General features: G+C 44.6%; 1 protein-coding gene across 1 annotated transcript in view; it reads right to left on the reverse strand.

Moving 5' to 3' along the window:
- The window catches only part of ABCB7 (ATP binding cassette subfamily B member 7), an 85,279-nt gene extending 62,699 nt beyond the window's left edge, over positions 1 to 22,580 (reverse strand). The window contains exons 1-2 of the mRNA XM_038747699.1: positions 22,532 to 22,580; positions 22,284 to 22,435 (exon numbers count right to left, since the gene is read on the reverse strand). Coding sequence (XP_038603627.1) covers positions 22,284 to 22,435; positions 22,532 to 22,580 — 201 coding nt within the window. The remainder of the gene's footprint in view (positions 1 to 22,283; positions 22,436 to 22,531) is intronic.
- Between the last annotated feature and the right edge of the window lie 289 nt (positions 22,581 to 22,869).

Below are 22,869 nucleotides of genomic sequence, written 5' to 3' on the forward strand. Positions count from 1 at the left end.
GATATGGATAAAAGTGTTGTGGGGCTGGGGGGGGGGGGGTGAATAAAGGGAGCAAGTCAGGGCGATGCGGAGCGGAGTGGGAAAAGAGGAAAGGGGGGCTTAGTCAGGGAAGGCCTCTTGGAGGAGATGGGCCTTTAATAAGAATTTGACGGGAGGGAGAGTAACTGTCAGATTTGAGGAGGGAGGGCGGCTGATAATGGCCTGTGAGGAGGGCTCTTTCATTCCTGAACTCCACTGTCCCTCCCCAATTCATTCAATCGTATTTATCAAGCGCTTACTGCGTGCAGAGCACCGTACTACACAGTTGGCCGCCATTCACCGCTCTACTTTCCCACTGGCCGCGTACCCCGAATAAAGAGGCGTTACTGCAACCGAGCTCAGTAACCCCGCTGGGAACGGGGCATCATCTTCTGGAATTTGCCAGGAGGCCAGCCCGAGGAGCGAGCCAGGGAAAGCGTCCGTCACCTTCCAAATTTCAATTATCCTTTCGGTCCCAATTAGTTTGGATAACTGACATGCTGCTGAAACGCCGTCAGAGAAACCGACAGCTCTTCTGGAAGCCTTCTAAGAAGTCCCTCCCGCAAGAGCTATTTGGAAAAGACCTCGGAGAAATGCTGGAAAAGTAAATACCCGCTTTCTCCTCCACGTCACGCTGCTCTTGTAGACGTTCCCGTTCTCCTCGGCATTTGAGAGAAATGAGACGCGCCTGGGTTGCTGAGCCTCAGGACGGAGGAAATGAAAACCCAGCCCCTGAGTTCTGGAGATTTAGGCTCTAAAAGGGAGGACGCTGATGTCTGGGGAATCTTTGAGGGCAAGCCTAGGCCCCGGCCCAGAGAGGCAAGACGTAAATGGTGGGTGGAAGAAAAGTAATTCAATCGATCATATTGAGCGCTTACGGTGTGCAGAGCACTGTACTAAGCACTTGGGACGGTACAATGTAAAAATCAACAGACGCGTTCCCCGCCCACAGTGAGCTTATAGTCTAGAGGGGCAGATAGACATTAATATAAAGAAATTAATGAGAGATATGGACGTAAGTGCCACGGCACGGGGACAAACAAGGGAGCAAGTCACGGCGATGCAAAAGGGAGTGGGGGAAGAGGAAAGCAGAGCTTAGTGAGAGAAGGCCTCTTGGATGAGATAAGCGTTCATTAACGCTCTGAAGAGAAGGGAGAGTCACTGTCTGTTGGCTATGAAGAGTTTGATCGTTCGACTGCCTGCAAAGCGACTATTGGCTTTGCCAATTACGGTCAATCTTCAGTCATCTGTGAACCCGCCAGCCTGGCAAAGCGACTGTAAGTAACCAAAGTTGGGAAGACGCCTTGAAAGGCAGCGCTGATCAAACTGGAAACTTGACTTGCCCACCTGTCTCCCGTGGCCATTTGGACTCTAATTTTTGTTTTTTAAGCGACTCACGGACAGCACGGTGGATTTGCAAATTTAGCTGACGTTAAAAACCTTGCTGGTGAGATATTTAGAGAAGCAGCGTGGCTCAATGGAAAGAGCACGGGCTTTGGAGTCAGAGATCGTGGGTTCAAATCCCGGCTCTGCCAATCGTCAGCTGTGTGACTCTGGGCAAGTCACTTAACTTCCCTGTGTCCCAGTTATCTCATCTGTAAAATGGGGATTAAGACTGTGAGCCCCCGTGGGACAACCTGATCACTTTGTAACCTCCCCAGCGCTTAGAACAGTGCTTTGCACATAGTAAGTGCTTAATAAATGCCATAATTATTATTCTTTTAGACTGTGAGCCCACTGTTGGGTAGGGACTGTCTCTGTATGTTGCCAATTTGTACTTCCCAAACGCTTAGTACAGTGCTCTGCACATAGTAAGCACTCAATAAATACGACTGATGACGATGATTTAGGCCCAGAAGAGAAATGAGTATGTTAAGTTCTGTTGTAACAGCATGGCTCCGTGGAAAGAGCCCGGGCTTGGGAGTCAGAGGTCGTGGGTTCTAATCCCGGCTCTGCCACTTGTCTGCTGTGTGACTTTGAGCAAGTCCCTTCACTTCTTTGCGCCTCAGTGACCTCATCTGCAAAACAGAGATTAAGACTGTGAGCCCCATGTTGGACAACCTGATTACCTTGCATCTACCCCAGCGCTTAGAACAGTGCTTGGCACATAGTAAGCGCTTAACAAATACCATAATCATAACATGTTTCTTAATAATAATTGATAATTGTGGTATTTGGTAAGCGTTCACTACATGCCAGGCACTTTTACTAAGCGCTGGGGTGGATACAAGCACGTTTCTTGGGTTCCAGAGGTTGAAATCAAACCCCTGTTTTTGAAGTTCAGCCTTTTGGTCATTTAACTGAGCCTAAAGATGTTCATTCATCCGTTTACCCAAATGGTAGCAACTTTACTCCATTCGGTGCCAGGATGACAGCGTCATGGGTCTTTCATCGGAATCGGAGCTAATGAAAAGCCGGCCATAAAAAAGTACTTCTGCTCAATGTCGAGTTAAAGATGTTCCAGCTGAAATAATAGCTCACTTGAGATCTTCTCGGAGAATACTATTATCGGAAGGGGTAATGCTCGCACTATACACGAAGTCAAGGTTTTCGCTTCCCTTACCTGAAATTCCAGCTACCCATGACTAAACATTGGACTAGTTGAAATTCCAAAGCCTCATTTTGTACCTAAATGCTTTTCCTCCCCGCTGAGGTTAGCCACCGTTGGGGGAGGAAGGGGTGACTAACACCATTTTCTCTTTCAGGGCACGCTGACTTGATTCAAGGCTCTCCGGGGGATGCCGAGAGGTCTTCTGTTAGGTGAGATGGCTACTATCTTGGAAGTTCTGCCCCGCCACCTGAAAACCCTCAGGGGTCTCGCCGGGGTGGGTAGGGAAGGAAGAATTATTCAGTCATATTTATGAGCGCTTAATGTTTGCAGAGCACTGTACTAAGTGCTTGGGAAAGTACAATATAACAATTGATAGGCGTATTCCCTGCCCATAGCAGGCTTAGAGAAGGTGTCCGTCACAGTGGCCGTTTTGCCCGTTCTGAAGCCAAGCACTTCTAGCACAGCCCAAACCACATTTTGTACATATTTATTACTCTTTGTACATATTTATTACTCTTTGTACATATTTATTACTCTATTTATTTTACTTGTACATATCTATTCTATTTATTTTATTTTGTTAGTATGTTTGGTTTCGTTCTCTGTCTTCCCCTTTTAGACTGTGAGCCCACTGTTGGGTAGGGACTGTCTCTATATGTTGCCAATTTGTACTTCCCAAGCGCTTAGTACAGTGCTCTGCACATAGTAAGCGCTCAATAAATACGATTGATGATGATGATTTTGCCAGCCATGACAGAAACTCCCATTCATAACCAGCCCCATCTCTCTCCCTCTGCCCCACGCCTCCCTTTCCCATCTCCACCGCCCTTCTTTCGTTTCCTCTTCTCCCTCTCCCCATTCCTACTTCCTTTTTACCCTTCTGCTTTCCCCTCTAGCCTTGCCCCCAGGCCGCCCCAATTGGGAGACCAAAACTGATCATCTGGAGAGACAAATATACGTGGGATCTGACGTGCCACGCAATGCCAACTGGTGGTCCATACCGTGCGCCGCCGCCAACGCTTAGCACAGTGTTCTGCACTCGGTAAGTTCCCAATAACTTCCACTGGTTGAGTCTATCCAGAAACCTTGGAATCAATCAAACTGTATGGTGTGGTGGATAGAGAAAGGGCCTGAGAGTCAGGTCATGGATTCTAATCCCGGCTCTGTGCTGTGTGGCTTGGGCAAGTCGTTTCACTTCTCTGGGCCTCAGTTACCTCATCCGTCAAATGGGGATTGAGACTGTGAACCCCGCACGCCTTTGCGGGCAGGGATTTTCTCTCTTTATTTGCTGTATTGGGCTTGGAAAGTACTTAGTAGAGTGTTCTGCACACAGTAAGCACTCAATAAATACAACAATGAATGAATGACAGGGACTGTGTCCAACCCGATTTGCTTGTATCCACCCCGGTGCTTAGTACAGTGCCTGGCACATAGTAAGCGCTTAACAAATACCACAATTATCACCGATAATAATAATAATAAATCCTAGCCCAGACACGTTCAAAGGGCCCAAAACTATGCAAACACTACCTCAGCTCCCTGCTGTGTGCCAAGCAAAAAAGTTCTGTCTGCAGCCTTGTTTCCTTTGGGACCCAGATGAACGGGGGCTGTAATAAATGGAAAATTTCCACCTCTCCATGCCTTTGCCTCAACACCATCCATCATTCCGAACACGCGGGGGGGGATCCCCAAAGGGGCACGTCGTCATCCCAAAAAGAAGTCCTTGAGGATGGGTTTAGGGCCCACGGCGAGACGCTTAAAACTAGGATGACTCATGACTCTTCTCCAATGTCACGGGGCTCTCGTAGCTGATGAAAAGCTGGCCCTAAAAAAGCACTTCTGCTCAAAGTCGAGTTAAAGACGTTCCAGCTGCAATAACAGCTTACTCGAGAGCCTCTCGGGGATATTATTATTGGAAGTGGTAACGCTCTCACTATTCATGGGGTAAGGGTCTTCGGGCTATCACATTCTGCGATAAAGGAACCAAAATGCAGGCTTTCCTAACTAGCAGGGTGTGCCCTGGCCCAAGGCAAGTGCGGGGAAGTGCAGCCATCTAGCTGCTTATTAATAATTAATTATGAGATTTGGAAGCGCTTTCTACGTGCCAGGCATCGTTCTAATTGGAAACGAACAAATCAGGTTGGACCCGGTCCCTGCCCCACATGGGGCTCACAGTCTCAATCTCCATTTTACAGATGAGGGGACTGAGGCCCAGAGAAGTGAAGTGCCTGGCTCGTGCTCATAGAGCAGACAAGAGAAGCAGCGTGGTTCAGTGGAAAGAGCCCGGGCTTTGGAGTCAGAGTTCACGGGTTCAAATCCTGGCTCCGCCAATCCTGGGCAAGTCACTGCACTTCTCTGGGCCTCAGTTCCCTCATCTGGAAAATGGGGATTAAGACTGTGAGCCCCCCGTAGACAACCTGATGGCCTTGTAACCTCCCCAGTGCTTAGAACAGTGCTTTGCACATAGTAAGCACTTAATAAATGCCATCATTATTATTAAGCGGCGGAGCTGGGATTAGAACCCATGACCTTCTGACTCCAAGGCCTGGACTCTATCCACTAGGCCCGGCTGCTTCTCGTGATTCACTCCATGAGGGAAGCAGCATGGCCAGTGGAAAGAGCTCAGACCTGGGAGACAAAGGACCTAGATTCGGCTCTGCTCCTTCCCCGGATGCGGGACTTTCGGCAAGTCCCTTCTCTGAGCCTCCATTTCCCCGACTGTCAAATGGGGATAAAATAGCTTGGCTCCCTCCCCTTTACTCTGTGAGTCCGATAAGGGACAGGGACGGTGACCCGATCTAATTCTATTATTCAATGAACCCCAGCACATTCCCAAGCGCTTAGTACAGTGCTCTGCACACAGTAAGTGCTCAATAAATATGACTGAATGAATGAATGTTAGGCACAGAGTAAGGCTTAACAAATACCATCATTATCAATAGTATTTATTGAGTCCTTACTGGGTGCAGAGTAACGATAACGATGATGGCATTTATTAAGCGCTTCGTATGTGAAAAGCACTGTTCTAAGCGCTGGGGAGGTTACAAGGTGATCAGTTGTCCCACGAGGGGCTCACAGTCTTAATCCCCATTTTACAGATGAGGTCTTGAGGCACAGAGAAGTTAAGTGACTTGCCCAAAGTCACGCAGCTGACAATTGGCGGAGCCAGGATTTGAACCCATGACCTCTGACCTCTGACTCCAAAGCCCGGGTTCTTTCCACTGAGCCACGCTGCTTCTCTGTGCTGTACTAAGCACCCCGGACAGTACAATACAACAGAGTCGGGAGACGCATCCCCAGTCCACAATGAGCTTAAAGTCTAGGGGGGAAGCTTAGAGGACTTATGACATAATAATAATTGTGATATTTGTTGAGCTCTTACTACGTGCCAGGCACTGTACTAAGCGTTTAACAAGTAGCATAATTATTATTATCATCACCCCACTGGATCGCCTCCACGGACTGAATCAACCTGATAACGGCCCGATAAATACATATATAATGATGGTATTTGTTAAGCGCTTACTAGGTGCTCGGCGCTGTACTAAGCGCTGGGGTGGATACAAGCAACTCAAGTTGGACAGTCCCTGTCCCATGTGGGGCTCAGAGTCCCAATCCCCATTTTACAGATGAGGGAGCTGAGGTCAAGAGAAGTGAAGTGACTCGCCCAGGGTCACACAGAAGACAAGTGGCAGAGGCCCGTGCTGTATCCGCTGACTGAGCCACGTCGCGTCCCATTTTTGCTTCGGGTGTGCAGATCTAGCCGTCGATTCACAGAGACTCAATCCCACGGCTAACCCGCTGGAGGTTCTCTTCCAACGTGTTGAAAAACAATCCGATATCTGCGCTCCCATAAGCCGAGAGGCGGAATTAGCTTGGCGGTAAGCCTCGAACGGTGGGGAAGGAGAGCTCAATTTCGGCCGATGAAGAGGCAAGATTATACCTAAACCAGATGGGCGCTTGAAAGAAGTCTGGTTCAGTCAATTGAGTCCGGTTCAGGGTCTAAATGTGCTTGCCAAGAGGCGTCCGGCTTGGCTCACCTCATCCACGTCTAAGTGGTTAAATAGCGACGCTCTTTTAAACTTTGAAAACAACGAAGGCAAATCTGATGGTGAAAATGTTGCAGCATCCAAATTCCTAGTGTTTACCCACCCTCACGCCTTCCCTTCTTCCTGTAAAAGACAGTTTTTAACAAAAGTGTTTGTGTTTTCCTCCCCTAAAGCATCCGCTCCCTAAAGGCCGGGATCATGTCTGCTAATTTTTTTTTATGGCATACATCAAGCTAATCAGGATGGACACAGTCCCTGTCCCACATACTCTGTGGTGAAATAAAATGAAACACAGGCCTTTCGTTCAGTCTTAATAATTATTGTACTTGTTAAGTGCTTACTATGTGCCAAGAACTGTTCTAAGCACTGGGGTAAATACAAATTATCTGGTTGGACACATTCCCTGTCCCACACAGGGTTCACACTCTTCATCCCCAATTTCGAGTTGAGGGAACTGAGGCCCAGAGAAGTGAGGTGACTTGCCCAAGATCACACAGCAGGTACGTGGTGGAGCCAGGATTAGAACCCAGGTCCTTCTGACTCCCAAGCCCGTACTCTACCCACTGGGGAACGCTGCTCGAATGGTGACCTCCAAAAGAGTCAGTGTTAAATTCCCCGAGTAAAAACCAGGAGACCCCCCACACCCCCCGGCCCAAACCATCTCTTGTCCTCATTCCAACTTCCTCTTAGTTCCCCTCAGAAGCAGCGTGGCTCAGTGGAAAGAGCCCGGGCTTTGGAGTCAGAGGTCATGGGTTCAAATCCCGGCTCCGCCACTTGTCAGCTGTGTGACTTTGGGCAAGTCACTTCACTTCTCACGGCCTCAGTTACCTCATCTGTAAAATGGGAACTAAGAATGTGAGCCCCACGTGGGACAACCCGATCACCTTGTATCCCCCCCAGCGCTTAGAACAGTGCTTTGCACATAGTAAGTGCTTAACAAATACCATCATTATTATTATTATTATCCCTAGAAACAAGATGGCTTCCCCCGCCCCACAGCACTTGTGCCCATATCTGTAATTTATTTATTTATAATAATGTCTGTCTCCCCCTCTTGTTTGTAAGCTCATTGTGGGCAGGCAAATGTACTCTCCCAAGCACTTAGTAGACTGGTCTGCTCACAATAAGCACTCAATAAATACGACTGACTGACTGACGGCCTTCCAGTACAGCACTGGTCGGGCTGGAGCAGAGGGGGATGAGGGTTGAAAGGCAGGATAACATGCCGGGGGGCAGAAGTACGGGGAAAGACACACAACCCCCCCAAAAACCTCATGACTCTAGTTAAGTCCATCAACCCCGCGGTCACCTGCAGAACATTTGCCAACGTTCCTCCCGCTTCTTCCCCCAGAAAACTTTTAGCATCTCCAAAAGCCCAGCAAACCTCGCCCTGCCACACTAGAATTTATTTTGATGGTATTGACGCCTGTCTATTTGTTTTGTTTTGTTGTCTGTCTCCCCCCTTCTAGACTGTGAGCCCACTGTTGGGTAGGGATTGTCTCTATTTGTTGCCAAATTGTACTTCCCAAGCGCTTAGGACAGTGTTATTCACACAGTAAGCACTCAATATGAGCGAATGAATAAATGAACCTGCCTTGTGAGGAGAAAATGAACGCAATCACTGAGAGGGCGGGGGGGAGCGAGCCCACCCTCCATCCACATCACTGTCGACCCTGAAATCTGAACACACGAGGTTAAATTTCCAGGGACGCCTCCTGCCGCAGGTAGCTCAGTGCTGGGAGAGAAGACCTCTGAGGGGAAAAAATATAATAATAATGGAGATACTGAAGGGTTCTCAGCTTCCAAAAGCGTTTCCAATTATCTGAGAAAGACGAGATCCCGGCCCTCAACTTGTTCCAACAAACCTCCTCCCTGGAAGCATCTGACAATGAAGTTTGCCCTGAGAATATGCTTCTGGTTCTCTGAAAATGCAGTGAAGTTCTCACAACACTCCACATAAAGGAAAGACCGTGACTTTCTGATTCCCAGGCCTGCTCTAAACACCACACCATACTGCTTCTCTATTTATCTGAATATCTGTCTGCCCCTCTAGACTGTAGTTTACCAGACAAATAATATGTCTGTTTGTTACACTGTACTCTCCCAAGCCTTTATCATTATTATTACTACATTTATCACCTTGCCTCTCCGTTTAGATTGGAAGCTCCTGGAGGGGAGGAGCTTTAACAGTTCTCCCCAAGCTCTTGGCATAGTCGCTACGCATCCCTTGTGGGTATTCCATAAACATTTGCTGAACTCTCGGCAACAGCAAAGCAATTCCATCTAATTTTTCATTTCTTCATGTCTCTTTACGCTCTAAGGGCTCGATACATGACCTGACTGATTGATCGGCGACTTGGTGGCTTGGAAGAAGGGGACTTCTTCTTCTCCCCCTCATCCCCCTCTCCATCCCCCCATCTTACCTCCTTCCCTTCTCCACAGCTCCTGTATATATGTATATATGCTTGTACATATTCATTACTCTATTTATTTATTTATTTATTTTACTTGTACATATCTATTCTATTTATTTTATTTTGTTAGTATGTTTGGTTTTGTTCTCTGTCTCCCCCTTTTAGACTGTGAGCCCAATGTTGGGTAGGGACTGTCTCTATATGTTGCCAATTTGTACTTCCCAAGCGCTTAGTACAGTGCTCTGCACATAGTAAGCGCTCAATAAATACGATTGATGATGATGATGACTTCCACTGGCATCCATGAAGCCGGTCTGGTCGGACAGTCCGTAAATTCTCCCCAAAGTCCAGTCCATAAAGTCTCCCAAAGTCTTTAAAGCCATCCACCATGAAAGGTGAACCGTGATGGGGGAATGGGTTTTAGATCACCACTGTCTTTAAAGCACCCAATCACCTTGCTACTCTCCTACTTCGACCCATCCCGCTCACTTCATTCATCTAACGCTAATCTTCTCACTGGGCCTAAATCTCTGACCTGGAACACCCTCCCTCCTCATATCCGACAATGACTCTCCTCTTTCAAAGCTTTATCGAAGGCCCATCTCCTCCAAGAAGCCCTCCCTGACTAAGCCCTCCTCTCCTCCTCTTCTCCCACTCCTTTCTGCATCGCCCCGACTTGCTCCCTTCATTCAACCCCCCGGAAATGTATATGCCTGTAATTTAATTATTTATTTAAGTATATTACTGTCTGTTCCCCTCCCCTCTAGACTGTAAGCTCATTGTGGGCAGAAAATATGCCCATTAATCGTTATGATGTACTCTCCCAAGCGCTTACTGCTGTGCACTGCAGACAGTAAGCGCTCCATAAAAACGATTGAATGAACGAATGAATAACTGCTCATGACTGTTCTGCAAAGGAAATCGGCAGGCCACACTTTCAGCTTGAAAAGGGTTCGGATCACATCGACGTGCACTCTTCCAATTCCGGGTGACGATCGACTGAAAATTGGGGACAACTGCCATGGCAACCTACTCTCAAAAAACCCAAAGGCAAGCTAAAAGCCTTCTTCGGCAAAGTGCTACTGACTCTACTGTTCTCTGCCAAACACTTAGCACAGTGCACAGCACACAGTAAGCACCAATAACTTCCACTGATCGAACTGCAAAGAGGCTGTTTAACTACTAGACCAGATATGAGAAATGAACCCGCTACTGAAGCCATTCATCAACGGGGAAAAAAATGTCACCAGCATTTTACCTCAGCATCATTGAGCCCTCAACTGTGTGCAAAGCGCTGTATTAAGCCCTTATCTTCACATCAAACAGATAATGCCTTTTAATGACGTTCTGGAGGAGGGTGACTTCCAACACTTCCACTCTTGCAACAGGGTTTCTCTGAAAACCTACAAGGGTCTTCAAGTGGTCAACTAGTTCCATCTCCTCTCACAGTAAGGATGGAAGATTCCACAATATCAAAGCACCTGCTGAATGAAAGGCCAAGGGAATACACTCCTAAAGCAAGGAAGGGAGAATTGATGCAATAATAATAAAAATGGTAGTTTTAAATGCTTACTCTATGCCAAATACTGTATTAAATGCTGGGGTAGATAGATGCCAATCAGGTCAGACACAGTCCCTATCCCAGTCAAGGGAGAACAGGCAACAAATCTCCATTTTACAGAAAAGGAAACTGAGGCACCAAGGAGTTAACTGACTTGCCCACGGTCACCCAGCATGGCGTAGTGGATAGAGCACGATTCTGGGAGTAGTCAGAAGGTCATGGGTTCTAATCCTGGCTCTGCCACTTGTCTGCCGTGTGACCTTGGGCAAGTCACTTAACTTCCCTATGCCTCAGTTACTTCATCTGCAAAATGGGGATTGAGATTGTGAGCCTCACATGGGACTGGGCCTGTGTCCAACCCCATTTGCCTGTATCCACCCCAGAGGTTAGTACAGTGCCTAGCACATAGTAAGCTCTTAACAAATACCATAATTATTATTATTAAACGGTGAATCTGGGATTAGAACCTCAGTCGTTTGACTCCCGGATCTGTTTTCTTTCCATTAAGCCACAAAACACACTGAAGTATACAACCTGCGGCAAATGAAACACTTATCAGTCACCATCTGGAAAGCCACCACAACAGACCCATGCGACCTGAAATACGGCACCGTAGTCTGGGGGAAGACAGAATGATGACACTGAGGCAGAGATCGAGCAGCAAGCAGAAACAGGCTAAAGGGCAGCATCTAGGCACGATTGGAGAAAAAGGAGGAAGAACGAGCCCTGGGGGTGGTTTCTGACCCATTCAGGAAAAAGCAGCATGAAAACAGGAAATATTTTTCATCTTGAGCTGCCCTTTGGGTCTGAAGACGGCATTTCTGACAGTGAGATTTTTATCCAGCTGTCTCGACACGGCTGAGAAGATCTATACGCGACCAACAACCCTTCCCAGGCCAAGCTCTCGATTTGCTCTATATAGTGTCTGCGACCGATTTTGCTTCTGCCTTTTGGCACTACAATCTTCCCCACATCTCCAGCGCTTAGAACAGTGCCTGGCGCATAGTGAGCTCTTAATAAATACCATAGTCATTATTATTATTATTTAAAAGGACCTCCCCATTCATGACTGCCATACGTTGGGGTTTGGGTTTTTTTTTTACGGTATTTGTGAAGCATGTCCTGTGTGCCATTAACTGTACTAAGAAGTTCATCAGGTTGGACACAGTCCCTGTCCCACATGAGGCTCAGTCTTAATCCCCATTTTAAAGAGGAAGTCGCTGAGGCCCGGAGAAGTGAAGTGACTTGCCCAAGTTAACACTAGAGACAAGTGGCAGAGTCAGGATTAGAACCCAGATCCTTCTGACTCCCGGGCCTGGGCTTTTCAGAATAGACCGTCTGCTGCTGTCTCCCAGCAATTTTCAGTTTCTGGTTTGGCTTCTTTGGGTCTAAAACATTTCTTTGGCCCTGGCTTCCTGTCAGTTCACCAAAGACATGGCTGCCCTCTGTACTCCAAGATGATTCCAAGGATGGTGAACTTCACCCTTGTTTCCGTGCGTGTGAAAAGGCGGCCATGGGGCTGACAGCATTCTTCCACATCTTCCATTCGTTCATTCATTCAGTTGTATTTATTGAGCGCTTACTGTGTGGCAGAGCACTGTACTAAGCGTTTGGAAAGTACAACTCAGCAACAGAGATAATCCCTGCCCACAGTGGACTTACAGTCTAGAAGGGGGGAGACAGACATCAAAACAAGTAAACAGGCATCAATAGCATCAATATATGTAAATAGAATTATAGATATATACACATCAAAACAAGTAAACCGGCATTAATATAAATAGAATTATAAATATATATACACAAGTGCTGTGGAGGTGAGGATGGGGGTAGAGTAAAGGGAGTGAGTCAGAGAGATGGGGAGGGGAGAGGGAGCTGAGGAAAAGGTGGGGGTTAGTCTGGGAAGGCCTCTTGGAGGAGGTGAGCTTTCAGTAGGGCTTTGAAGGGGGGGGAAGTGTGATTGTTTGGTGGATGTGAGGAGGGAAGGCATTCCAGGCCAGAGGTAGGACGTGGGCTGGGGGTCAACGGCGGGACAGGTGAGAACGAGGTACAATGAGAAGGTTAATGGCAGAGGAGCGGAGTGTGCGGGCTGGGCTGGAGAAGGAGAGAAGGGAGGTGAGGTAGGAGGGGGCGAGGTGATGGACAGCTCTGAAGCTGAGAGTGAGGAGTTTTTGCTTGACAGCAACTGGAGATTTTTGAGGAGGGGGTGACGTGCCCAGAAGGTTTCTGTACAAAGATAATCCAGGCAGCAGAGTGAAATATAGACTGTAGTGGGGAGATACAGGAGGTTCGGAGGTCAGAAAGGAGGCTGATGCAGTAATCCAGTCGGGATAGTGGCTGTACTAATGTGGTAGCAGCTTGGATGGAGAGGAAAGGGTGGATCTTGGTGATGTTACGAAGATGAGACTGGCAGATTGGATGTGTGGGGTGAATAAGAGAGCGGAGTCAAGGATGACACCAAGGTCGCGGGATTGTGAGTCGGGAAGGATGGTAGTGCCGTCTACAGTGATGGGAAAGTCAGGGAGAGGACAGGGTTTGGGAGGGAAGATAAGGAGTTCTGTCTTGGACACGTTGAGTTTTAGGTGGGGGGAAGACATCCAAGTAGAGATGTCCTGAAGGCAGGAGGATATGCAAGCCTGGAGGGAGAGAGAACAGGGAAGATTAAGATTTGGGTATCATCTGCGTAGATATGATAAGTGAAGCCATGGGAGCGAATGAATTCACCAAGGGAGTGAGTGCAAATGAAGAATAAAAGGGGACCAAGAACTGACCTCTGAGGAACCCCAACAGTAAGGGAATGGGAGGGGGAGGAGGAGCCCACGAAGGAGACTGAGAATGAATGGCCAGAGAGATAAGAGGAGAACCAGGAGAGGACAGAATCAGTGAAGCCAAGGTTGGATAACGTGTTGAGGAGAAGGGGGTAGTCGACAGTGTCAAAAGCAGCTGAGAGGTTGAGGAGGATCAGGAAGGAGTAGGAGCCACTGGATTTGGCAAGAAGGAGGTCATTGGTGACCTCTGAGAGGGTGGATTTGGTGGAGTGGAGGGGATGGAAGCCAGTTTGGAAGGGGTCCAGGAAAGAGTTGGAGGAGGGGAATTGGAGGTAGCAAGTGTAGACAACTCGCTCCAGGAGTTTGGAAAGGAAGGGTAGGAGGGAGATGGGGTGATAATTAGAGGGGGCTGTGGGCTCCTGGGAGGGTTTTTTTTTAGGATGGGGGAGATGTGGGCATGTTTGAAGGCAGAGGGGAAGAAACCGTTGGAGAGTGAGCAGTTGAAGATGGAAGTTAAGGAGGGGGCGAGAGTTTTTATATGGTGGGAGGGAATAGGGTCCGAAGCACAGGTGGAGGGGGTGGCACTTGAGAGGAGGGAGGAGATGTCATCTGAAGATACTACTGAGAAGGAAGGGAAAGTAGAAGAGGGGGCCGAGAGGAGGGGGGGATGGAGGAGGGGGAGGGGTGACTTTGGCCAGATCGTTGGGGGTGCAGAATGGGGTAGGGGCAGGGGGCCTGAGGAGGGAGTTAAATGTCCAGAATAACTGACGAGGGTGATGGGCATGGGGGTCAATAAGGGAAGAGAAAGTTTTGCCGGGCAGAGGAGAGGGCAGAGTTAAGGCAAGAAAGGACAAACTTTAAGTGGACAAGGTTGACCTAGTGTTTAGATTTCTCCTGGCAGCGTTCAGCGGCTTGAGAATAGAGCGAAGGAGGTGGACAGTGGAGGTGATCCAGGGCTGTGGGTTAGTGGTGTGAGAGCAATGAAGCGAGTGAATTAAGTTGAGTAGAGAGGGTGAAGTTGAGAGCATCTATTTGGTCATCAAGAGTGGGTAGGGAGGCTAGGTGGGGTGTGATGCGCTGAGAGAGATGGATGGGGTCGAAAGAGCAGAGGTCTCTGTGGGGGAATAGTACAGATTTACGGGGAGGGGGCATGTGAGAGAAGAGGCAAGTGAGAAAGTTGTGGTCAGGGAGAGGGATTTCAGAGTTGGTGAGGGGGGAGATTGTTCAGCAGTTAGAGATCGAGCGTATGTCCAATTGTGTGTGAGAGTGTGTCCTTTCACCCTCAAAGGTGGTTTTGCAGTGCCTGACTTTAATTCTGCCTCAGAATCCTCTGGAAAGTTCAGCTAAAAAGAACCCCTTTTTAGGATTCAGAGGCTCTCCTATTAATCAACGCCGTATCGTGGCAGGAGAGTTCACGTACGCCAAAGAAGCTTAGAGCTATGCCACTGAGAGAGATCCTCTCGTCCGGGTTACCCATAATGGAAAGGGCTAAGCCGAAGCATCAAAGCTGATTCAACTGTGCTGGGCAGCGGCGACATGGGAAACGGTCACAGGCGGATGATCAAAATGTTGATCAAACGACCTCAACTTATGCTTTTACCGCATGGAAGAAGGCGATGGTAAACCACTTCCCTATTTTTTACCGAGAAAACGCTCTGGATAAAGAAGTCCATAGAGTCGTTACGAATCGGAAGCGACCCGACGGCGTTTGATCATCATTTCGGGTTACAACACGGCGGGCCGGCCGGTCTCCGCTCCGGCTGTCGTGCCATATTGTCTGACGAGATATCGCTTGGGTATCTGCTGACAGACAGTCCCTAGAAGTGTCCCACCCAACCCACACGGACGTGAAAAACATTATTTTGCCGCCGGTAGGGTGACGATGCAGTCTTTTGAAATCCTGTCTAGCCAAGTGATTCCCAGCCGCTTACTGTAAAAGTGTTCTGCGCCTAGTACGTGCTCAATAAATACCTTTAATGACGATGACACTAAAAGTAGCCTCTATCTGGAAGATGGATGCGAACCTGTGGCACGTCGCTACTCTCCTACTCCAACCCAGCCTGCAAATTTTGCTCCTCTAATGCCAACCTACTCGCTGTTAACTCGATCTCGTCTATCTCGCCACCGACCTCTCGCCCGCGTCCTGCCTCCGGCCTGGATCGCCCTCCCTCTTCATATCCAACAGATGATTACTCCCCCCCGCCCACCTCAAAGCCTTATTGAAGGTGCGTCTCCTCCAAGAAGCCTTCCCTGATAAAAGCGCTCATTTCCTTTATTCCCACTCCTTTCTGCATCACTGACTTGCTCTCTTTATTAAGAAGAGCACGGCTTTGGTCATGACTTTCAACAAGGCTGTCCGTTGCCGCCAACGTCATGTGTCACCTGTCTTTAGGCGCTGGGCTGCTTTGAGACCCCCGGGGGTTATTTCACACAGCTCTGCAAACTGTAAATTTCAACCTGAAACACTTTGGGATATGGGGCAAAGATGTTCTGAATACCATGGAGAAGCAGCATGGCCTCGTGGAAAGAGTCTGGGAATCAGAAGACCTGGGCTCTAATCCCACCTCTGCCACGTGTCTGCTGTGAAACCTTGAGCAAGACACTTCACTTCTCTGTGCCTCAGTTCCCTCATCTGTGAAATTAGGATTAAGACTGTGAGACCCATGTGAGACAGGGACTGCGTCCAACTCGAATTGCTTGTATCCACCCCAGCAGTTAGTACAGTGCCTTGCGCACATTAGGCACTTAACAAATGCCACAGTTATAATTATGATTATTATTCAATAGTATTTAGGAAGTGTTTACTGTGTGCAGAGCACTGTACTAAGCACTTGGGAGAGCACAAAACAGCAATCAAGAATGACAATCCCTGCCCACATAAGTTCTCAGTCTAGGGAGGGGGAGACAGAAATCCAATACAAATAAACAGATGTCAATATAAATAAATAAAATGACAGATATATACATAAATCACAGCCATATATATAAATAAAAGTAGCGCAGCTTAGTGGAAAGAGCATGGGTTTGGAGTCTGAGGTCATGGACTGGTCGTCTGTCATAAATAACGACAGATCTATACATAAACAAAATGACAGATCTATACATAAATAAAATGACAGGCCTACACATAAATAAAATGACAGGCCTATACATAAATAAAATGACAGACATATATACAGATTAAACGACAGACATATACACAAGTGAATAAAGTGACAGATATATACATAGAGACATATACATAAATGAATGAAATGACAGACATAAACAAATGACAGACATATGCATAAATTAAGTGATACATACATAAATAAAAAAGATATATATGTAAATGAATAAAATGAAAGACCTCTACATAAATTAAATGACAGACCTCTAAATAAATTGACAGGCCTATACATAAATTAAATGACAGGCCTATACATAAATGAAATGAGACCTAGACATAAATTAAGTGACAGACATATACATAAATGAATAAAATGACACATACGTAAATAAATGACAGATATACACGTAAATGAATGACAAACATAAATGAATGACAGACATAAACATAAATGAATGACAGAAATATACGTAAATGAATGACAGATATATACATAAATGAATGACAGATATAAACGTAAATGAATAACAGAAACATACGTAAATGAATGACAGATATATACATAAATAAAATGAGACCAATGTGCAAATAAATAAAATGACAGACCTACACATAAATAAAATGATATATACGTAAACAAATAAAATGACAGACATATGCATAAATGAATGACAGAAACATATGTAAATGAATGACAGAAACATAAGTAAATGAATGACAGAAATATATGTAAATGAATGAGATATATACATAAATGAATGACAGATATACACGTAAATGAATGACAGATATAAACGTAAATGAATGACAGATATAAACATAAATAAAATGAGACCTATACACAAATGAATAAAATGACAGACCTATACATAAATAAAATGACAGACACATACATAAATGAATAAAATGACACATATGTAAATGAATGACAGAAACATATGTAAATGAATGACAGATATAGACATAAATAAAATGAGACCTATACACAAATGAATAAAATGACAGACCTATACGTAAATAAAATGACAGACATACATAAATGAATAAAATGACAGACCCACACGTAAATAAAATGACATTTATACATAAATGAGTAAAATGACAGCCTATACATAAATAAAATGACAGACCTATACGTAAATCAAATGAAAGGCCTGTATGTAAATAAAATGAGACCTATACAAATAAAATGACACATACATAAAGAATAAAATAACAGACATATACGTAAATGAATGACAGATATATACACAAATAAAACGAAACCTATACGCAAATGAATAAAATGGCAGCCAATATGTAAATAAAATGACAGACCTATACATAAATCAAATGAAAGGCCTGTACATAAATCGAATGAGACCTATACATAAATAAAATGACATATACATAAACGAATAAAATAAAAAACATATGCAAATGAATGAGACATATATGTAAATGAATGACAGACATATACGTAAATGAATGACAGATATATACATAAATGAATGACAGATATATTCATAAATAAAATGAAACCTATACGCAAATGAATAAAATGACAGACCTATACGTAAATAGAAAGAAAGGCCTGTACGTAAATAAAATGAGACCTATACATAAATAAAATGACATATACATAAACGAATAAAACGACAGACATATACGCAAATGAATGACAGATATATACAGAAATAAAATGAAACCCATACGCAAATGAATAAAAGGACAGACCTATACGTAAATCAAATCAAAGGCCTGTACGTAAATAAAATGAGACCTACACATAAATAAAACGACATATACATAAACGAATAAAATGACAGACATACGTAAATGAACGACAGACATACACCTAAATGAATGACAGATATATACATAAAGTGAAACCTATACGCAAATGAATAAAAGGACAGACCTATCCGTAAATCAAATGAAAGGCCTGTACGTAAATAAAATGAGACCTATGCATAAATAAAACGACATATACATAAACGAATAAAATGTCAGACATATACGCAAATGAATGACAGATATATACGTCAACGAATGACAGATATATACATAAATGAATGACAGATATATACATAAATGAATGACAGACATATACATAAATAAAATGAAGTCTATACGCAAATGAATAAAAGGACAGACCTATACATAAATCAAATGAAAGGCCCATATGTAAATAAAATGAGACCTATGCATAAATAAAACGACATATACATAAACGAATAAAATGACAGACATATACGCAAATGAATGACAGATATATACATAAATGAATGACAGACATATACATAAATAAAATGAAACCTATACGCAAATGAATAAAAGGACAGACCTATACGTAAATCAAATGAAAGGCCTGTACGTAAATAAAATGAGACCTACACATAAAACGAATAAAATGACAGACATACGTAAATGAACGACAGACATACACATAAATGAATGACAGATATATACATAAAGTGAAACCTATATGCAAATGAATAAAAGGACAGACCTACACGTAAATCAAATGAAAGGCCTGTATGTAAATAAAATGAGACCTATGCATAAATAAAACGACATATACATAAACGAGTAAAATGAGACATATACGCAAATGAGTGACAGATATATACGTCAATGAATGACAGATATATACATAAATGAGTGACAGGTATATACATAAATAAAATGAAACCTACACGCAAATGAATAAAAGGACAGACCTATACGTAAATCAAATGAAAGGCCTGCAGTAAATACAATGAGACCTATGCATAAATAAAACGACATATACATAAACGAATAAAATGACGGACATATACGCAAATGAATGACAGATATAACCATAAACGATTGACAGGTAGATACATAAATGAATGACAGACATATACATAAATAAAACGAAACCTATACGCAAATGAATAAAAGGACAGACCTATAGGTAAATCAAATGAAAGGCCTGTACGTAAATAAGATGACAGACCTATATGCAAATGAATAAAATGACAGGCCCATACGTAAATAAGATGACAGACCTATACGCAAATGAATAAAATGACAGGCCTATAGGCAAATGAACAAAATGACAGACCTATACGTAAATAAGATGACAGACCTATACGCTAATGAATAAAATGGCAGGCCTATACGTAAATAAGATGACAGACCTATACGCAAATGAATAAAATGACAGGCCTATAGGCAAATGAACAAAATGACAGACCTATACGTAAATAAGATGACAGACCTATACGCAAATGAATAAAATGGCAGGCCTATACGTAAATAAGATGACAGGCCTATACGCAAATGAATAAAATGGCAGGCCTATACGCAAATGAACAAAATGACAGACCTATACGTAAATAAGATGACAGACCTATACGCAAATGAATAAAATGACAGGCCTATACGTAAATAAGATGACAGACCTATACGCAAATGAATAAAATGACAGGCCTATAGGCAAATGAACAAAATGACAGACCTATACGTAAATAAGATGACAGACCTATACGCAAATGAATAAAATGGCAGGCCTATACGTAAATAAGATGACAGGCCTATACGCAAATGAATAAAATGGCAGGCCTATACGCAAATGAACAAAATGACAGACCTATACGTAAATAAGATGACAGACCTATACGCAAATGAATAAAATGACAGGCCTATACGTAAATAAGATGACAGACCTAGACGCAAATGAATAAAATGACAGACCTATAGGCAAATGAACAAAATGACAGACCTATACGGAAATAAGATGACAGACCTATACGCAAATGAATAAAATGACAGGCCCATACGTAAATAAGATGACAGACCTATACGCAAATGAATAAAATGGCAGGCCTATAGGCAAATGAACAAAATGACAGACCTATACGTAAATAAGATGACAGACCTATACGCAAATGAATAAAATGGCAGGCCTATACCCAAATGCACAAAATGACAGACCTATACGTAAATAAGATAACAGACCTATAGGCAAATGAACAAAATGACAGACCTATACGGAAATAAGATGACAGACCTATACGCAAATGAATAAAATGGCAGGCCTATACGCAAATGAACAAAATGACAGACCTATACGTAAATAAGATGACAGACCTATACGCAAATGAATAAAATGACAGGCCTATACGTAAATAAGATGACAGACCTATACGCAAATGAATAAAACGACAGACCTATAGGCAAATGAACAAAATGACAGACCTATACGTAAATAAGATGACAGACCTATACGCAAATGAATAAAATGACAGGCCTATACGTAAATAAGATGACAGGCCTATACGCAAATGAATAAAATGACAGACCTATAGGCAAATGAACAAAATGACAGACCTATACGTAAATAAGATGACAGACCTATAGGCAAATGAACAAAATGACAGACCTATACGGAAATAAGATGACAGACCTATACGCAAATGAATAAAATGGCAGGCCTATACACAAATGAACAAAATGACAGACCTATACGTAAATAAGATGACAGACCTATACGCAAATGAATAAAATGACAGGCCTATACGTAAATAAGATGACAGACCTATACGCAAATGAATAAAACGACAGACCTATAGGCAAATGAACAAAATGACAGACCTATACGTAAATAAGATGACAGACCTATACGCAAATGAATAAAATGGCAGGCCTATACGTAAATAAGATGACAGACCTATACGCAAATGAATAAAATGACAGACCTATAGGCAAATGAACAAAATGACAGACCTATACGTAAATAAGATGACAGACCTATACGCAAATGAATAAAATGGCAGGCCTCTACGCAAATGAACAAAATGACAGGCCTATACGCAAATGAACAAAATGACAGACCTATACGTAAATAAGACGACAGACCTATACGCAAATGAATAAAATGGCAGGCCTATAGGCCAATGAACAAAATGACAGGCCTATACGTAAATAAGATGACAGACCTATACGCAAATGAATAAAATGGCAGGCCTATACGTAAATAAGATGGCAGACCTATACGCAAATGAATAAAATGACAGGCCTATACGCAAATGAACAAAATGACAGACCTATACGTAAATAAGATGACAGACCTATACGCAAATGAATAAAATGGCAGGCCTATAGGCAAATGAACAAAATGACAGACCTATATGTAAATAAGATGACAGGCCTATAGGCAAATGAACAAAATGACAGACCTATACGTAAATAAGATGACAGACCTATACGCAAATGAATAAAACGACAGGCCTATACGTAAATAAGATGACAGGCCTATAGGCAAATGAACAAAATGACAGACCTATACGTAAATAAGATGACAGGCCTATACGCAAATGAATAAAATGGCAGGCCTCTACGCAAATGAACAAAATGACAGGCCTATACGCAAATGAACAAAATGACAGACCTATACGTAAATAAAATGACAGACCTATACGCAAATGAATAAAATGACAGGCCTATACGTAAACAAAATGAAAGGCCTGTACAGAAGTCAAATGAAAGGCCCGTACGTGAGTCAAATATAAGGCCTGTACGTGAGCCAAATGAAAGGCCTGTACATAAATCAAATAAAGGGCCTGTATATAAATCAAATGACAGACACAGGCATAAGTGAATAAAGTGAGGGATCTATCCAGAAAAGAATAAAATGACAGAAACATCCCTGAGGGCCGGGCTGAGGGGAAGTGAGAGAGAGAGCCTTGAGGTTGGGCCTGTCCTTGCGGCTCGTTGCCCCCCGGTTCCTTCCCCGTCCCCGTGCCCGGGATGCCCCCTGACCCCCTCCCCCGAACCGCCCGTGCCCCCGGGAGGGTGTTGGGTACCTGCCGGGCCCGAGGGGCCCCGTGAAGCCCCCGTTGCCAGGCGACATTGGCGGCCGCCCACCGCCGAGGCCTCACCGCCAGCAGCGCCATCTTGGCCGGGAGCCGGCGAGAGGACGACGGGAGGAAGAGAGCCCCCCCCGGCGGGGAGGATCCTGGGATACGGGAGGACCGCCCCTCCGCCCTGTGCGCACGCGCGGGCCCCCTCTCGCTCCTCCCGCCGCCCCCGAGAGGCCGGAAGTGACGTCAACGGCGGTCGTGAGGGGGCAGCCCGCGCTGAGGAGACGCGAAGGCCGCCATTATCCTCCCCACCCCTAGTGATGCTAATCGTTCAGTTTTAATGGCGTTTATTAAGCTTTTGCTACGTGCAAAGCGCCGTTCTCAGGGCTGGGGAGGTTACGGGGTGATCAGGTCGTCCCACAGTGGGGGCTCACAGTCCTCATCCCCCATTTTAGGAGGATTGTGGCTCAGTGGAAAGAGGGCAGGCTTTGGAGGCAGAGGTCATGGGTTCAAATCCAGGCCCCATCAGTTGTCAGCTGTGTGACTTGGGGCAAGTCACTTTGCCTTTCTGGGCCTCAGTCCCCTCGTC

Source organism: Tachyglossus aculeatus, chromosome 6 (genome assembly GCF_015852505.1).
Source record: "Tachyglossus aculeatus isolate mTacAcu1 chromosome 6, mTacAcu1.pri, whole genome shotgun sequence".
Taxonomy (NCBI): Eukaryota; Metazoa; Chordata; class Mammalia; order Monotremata; family Tachyglossidae; genus Tachyglossus; species Tachyglossus aculeatus.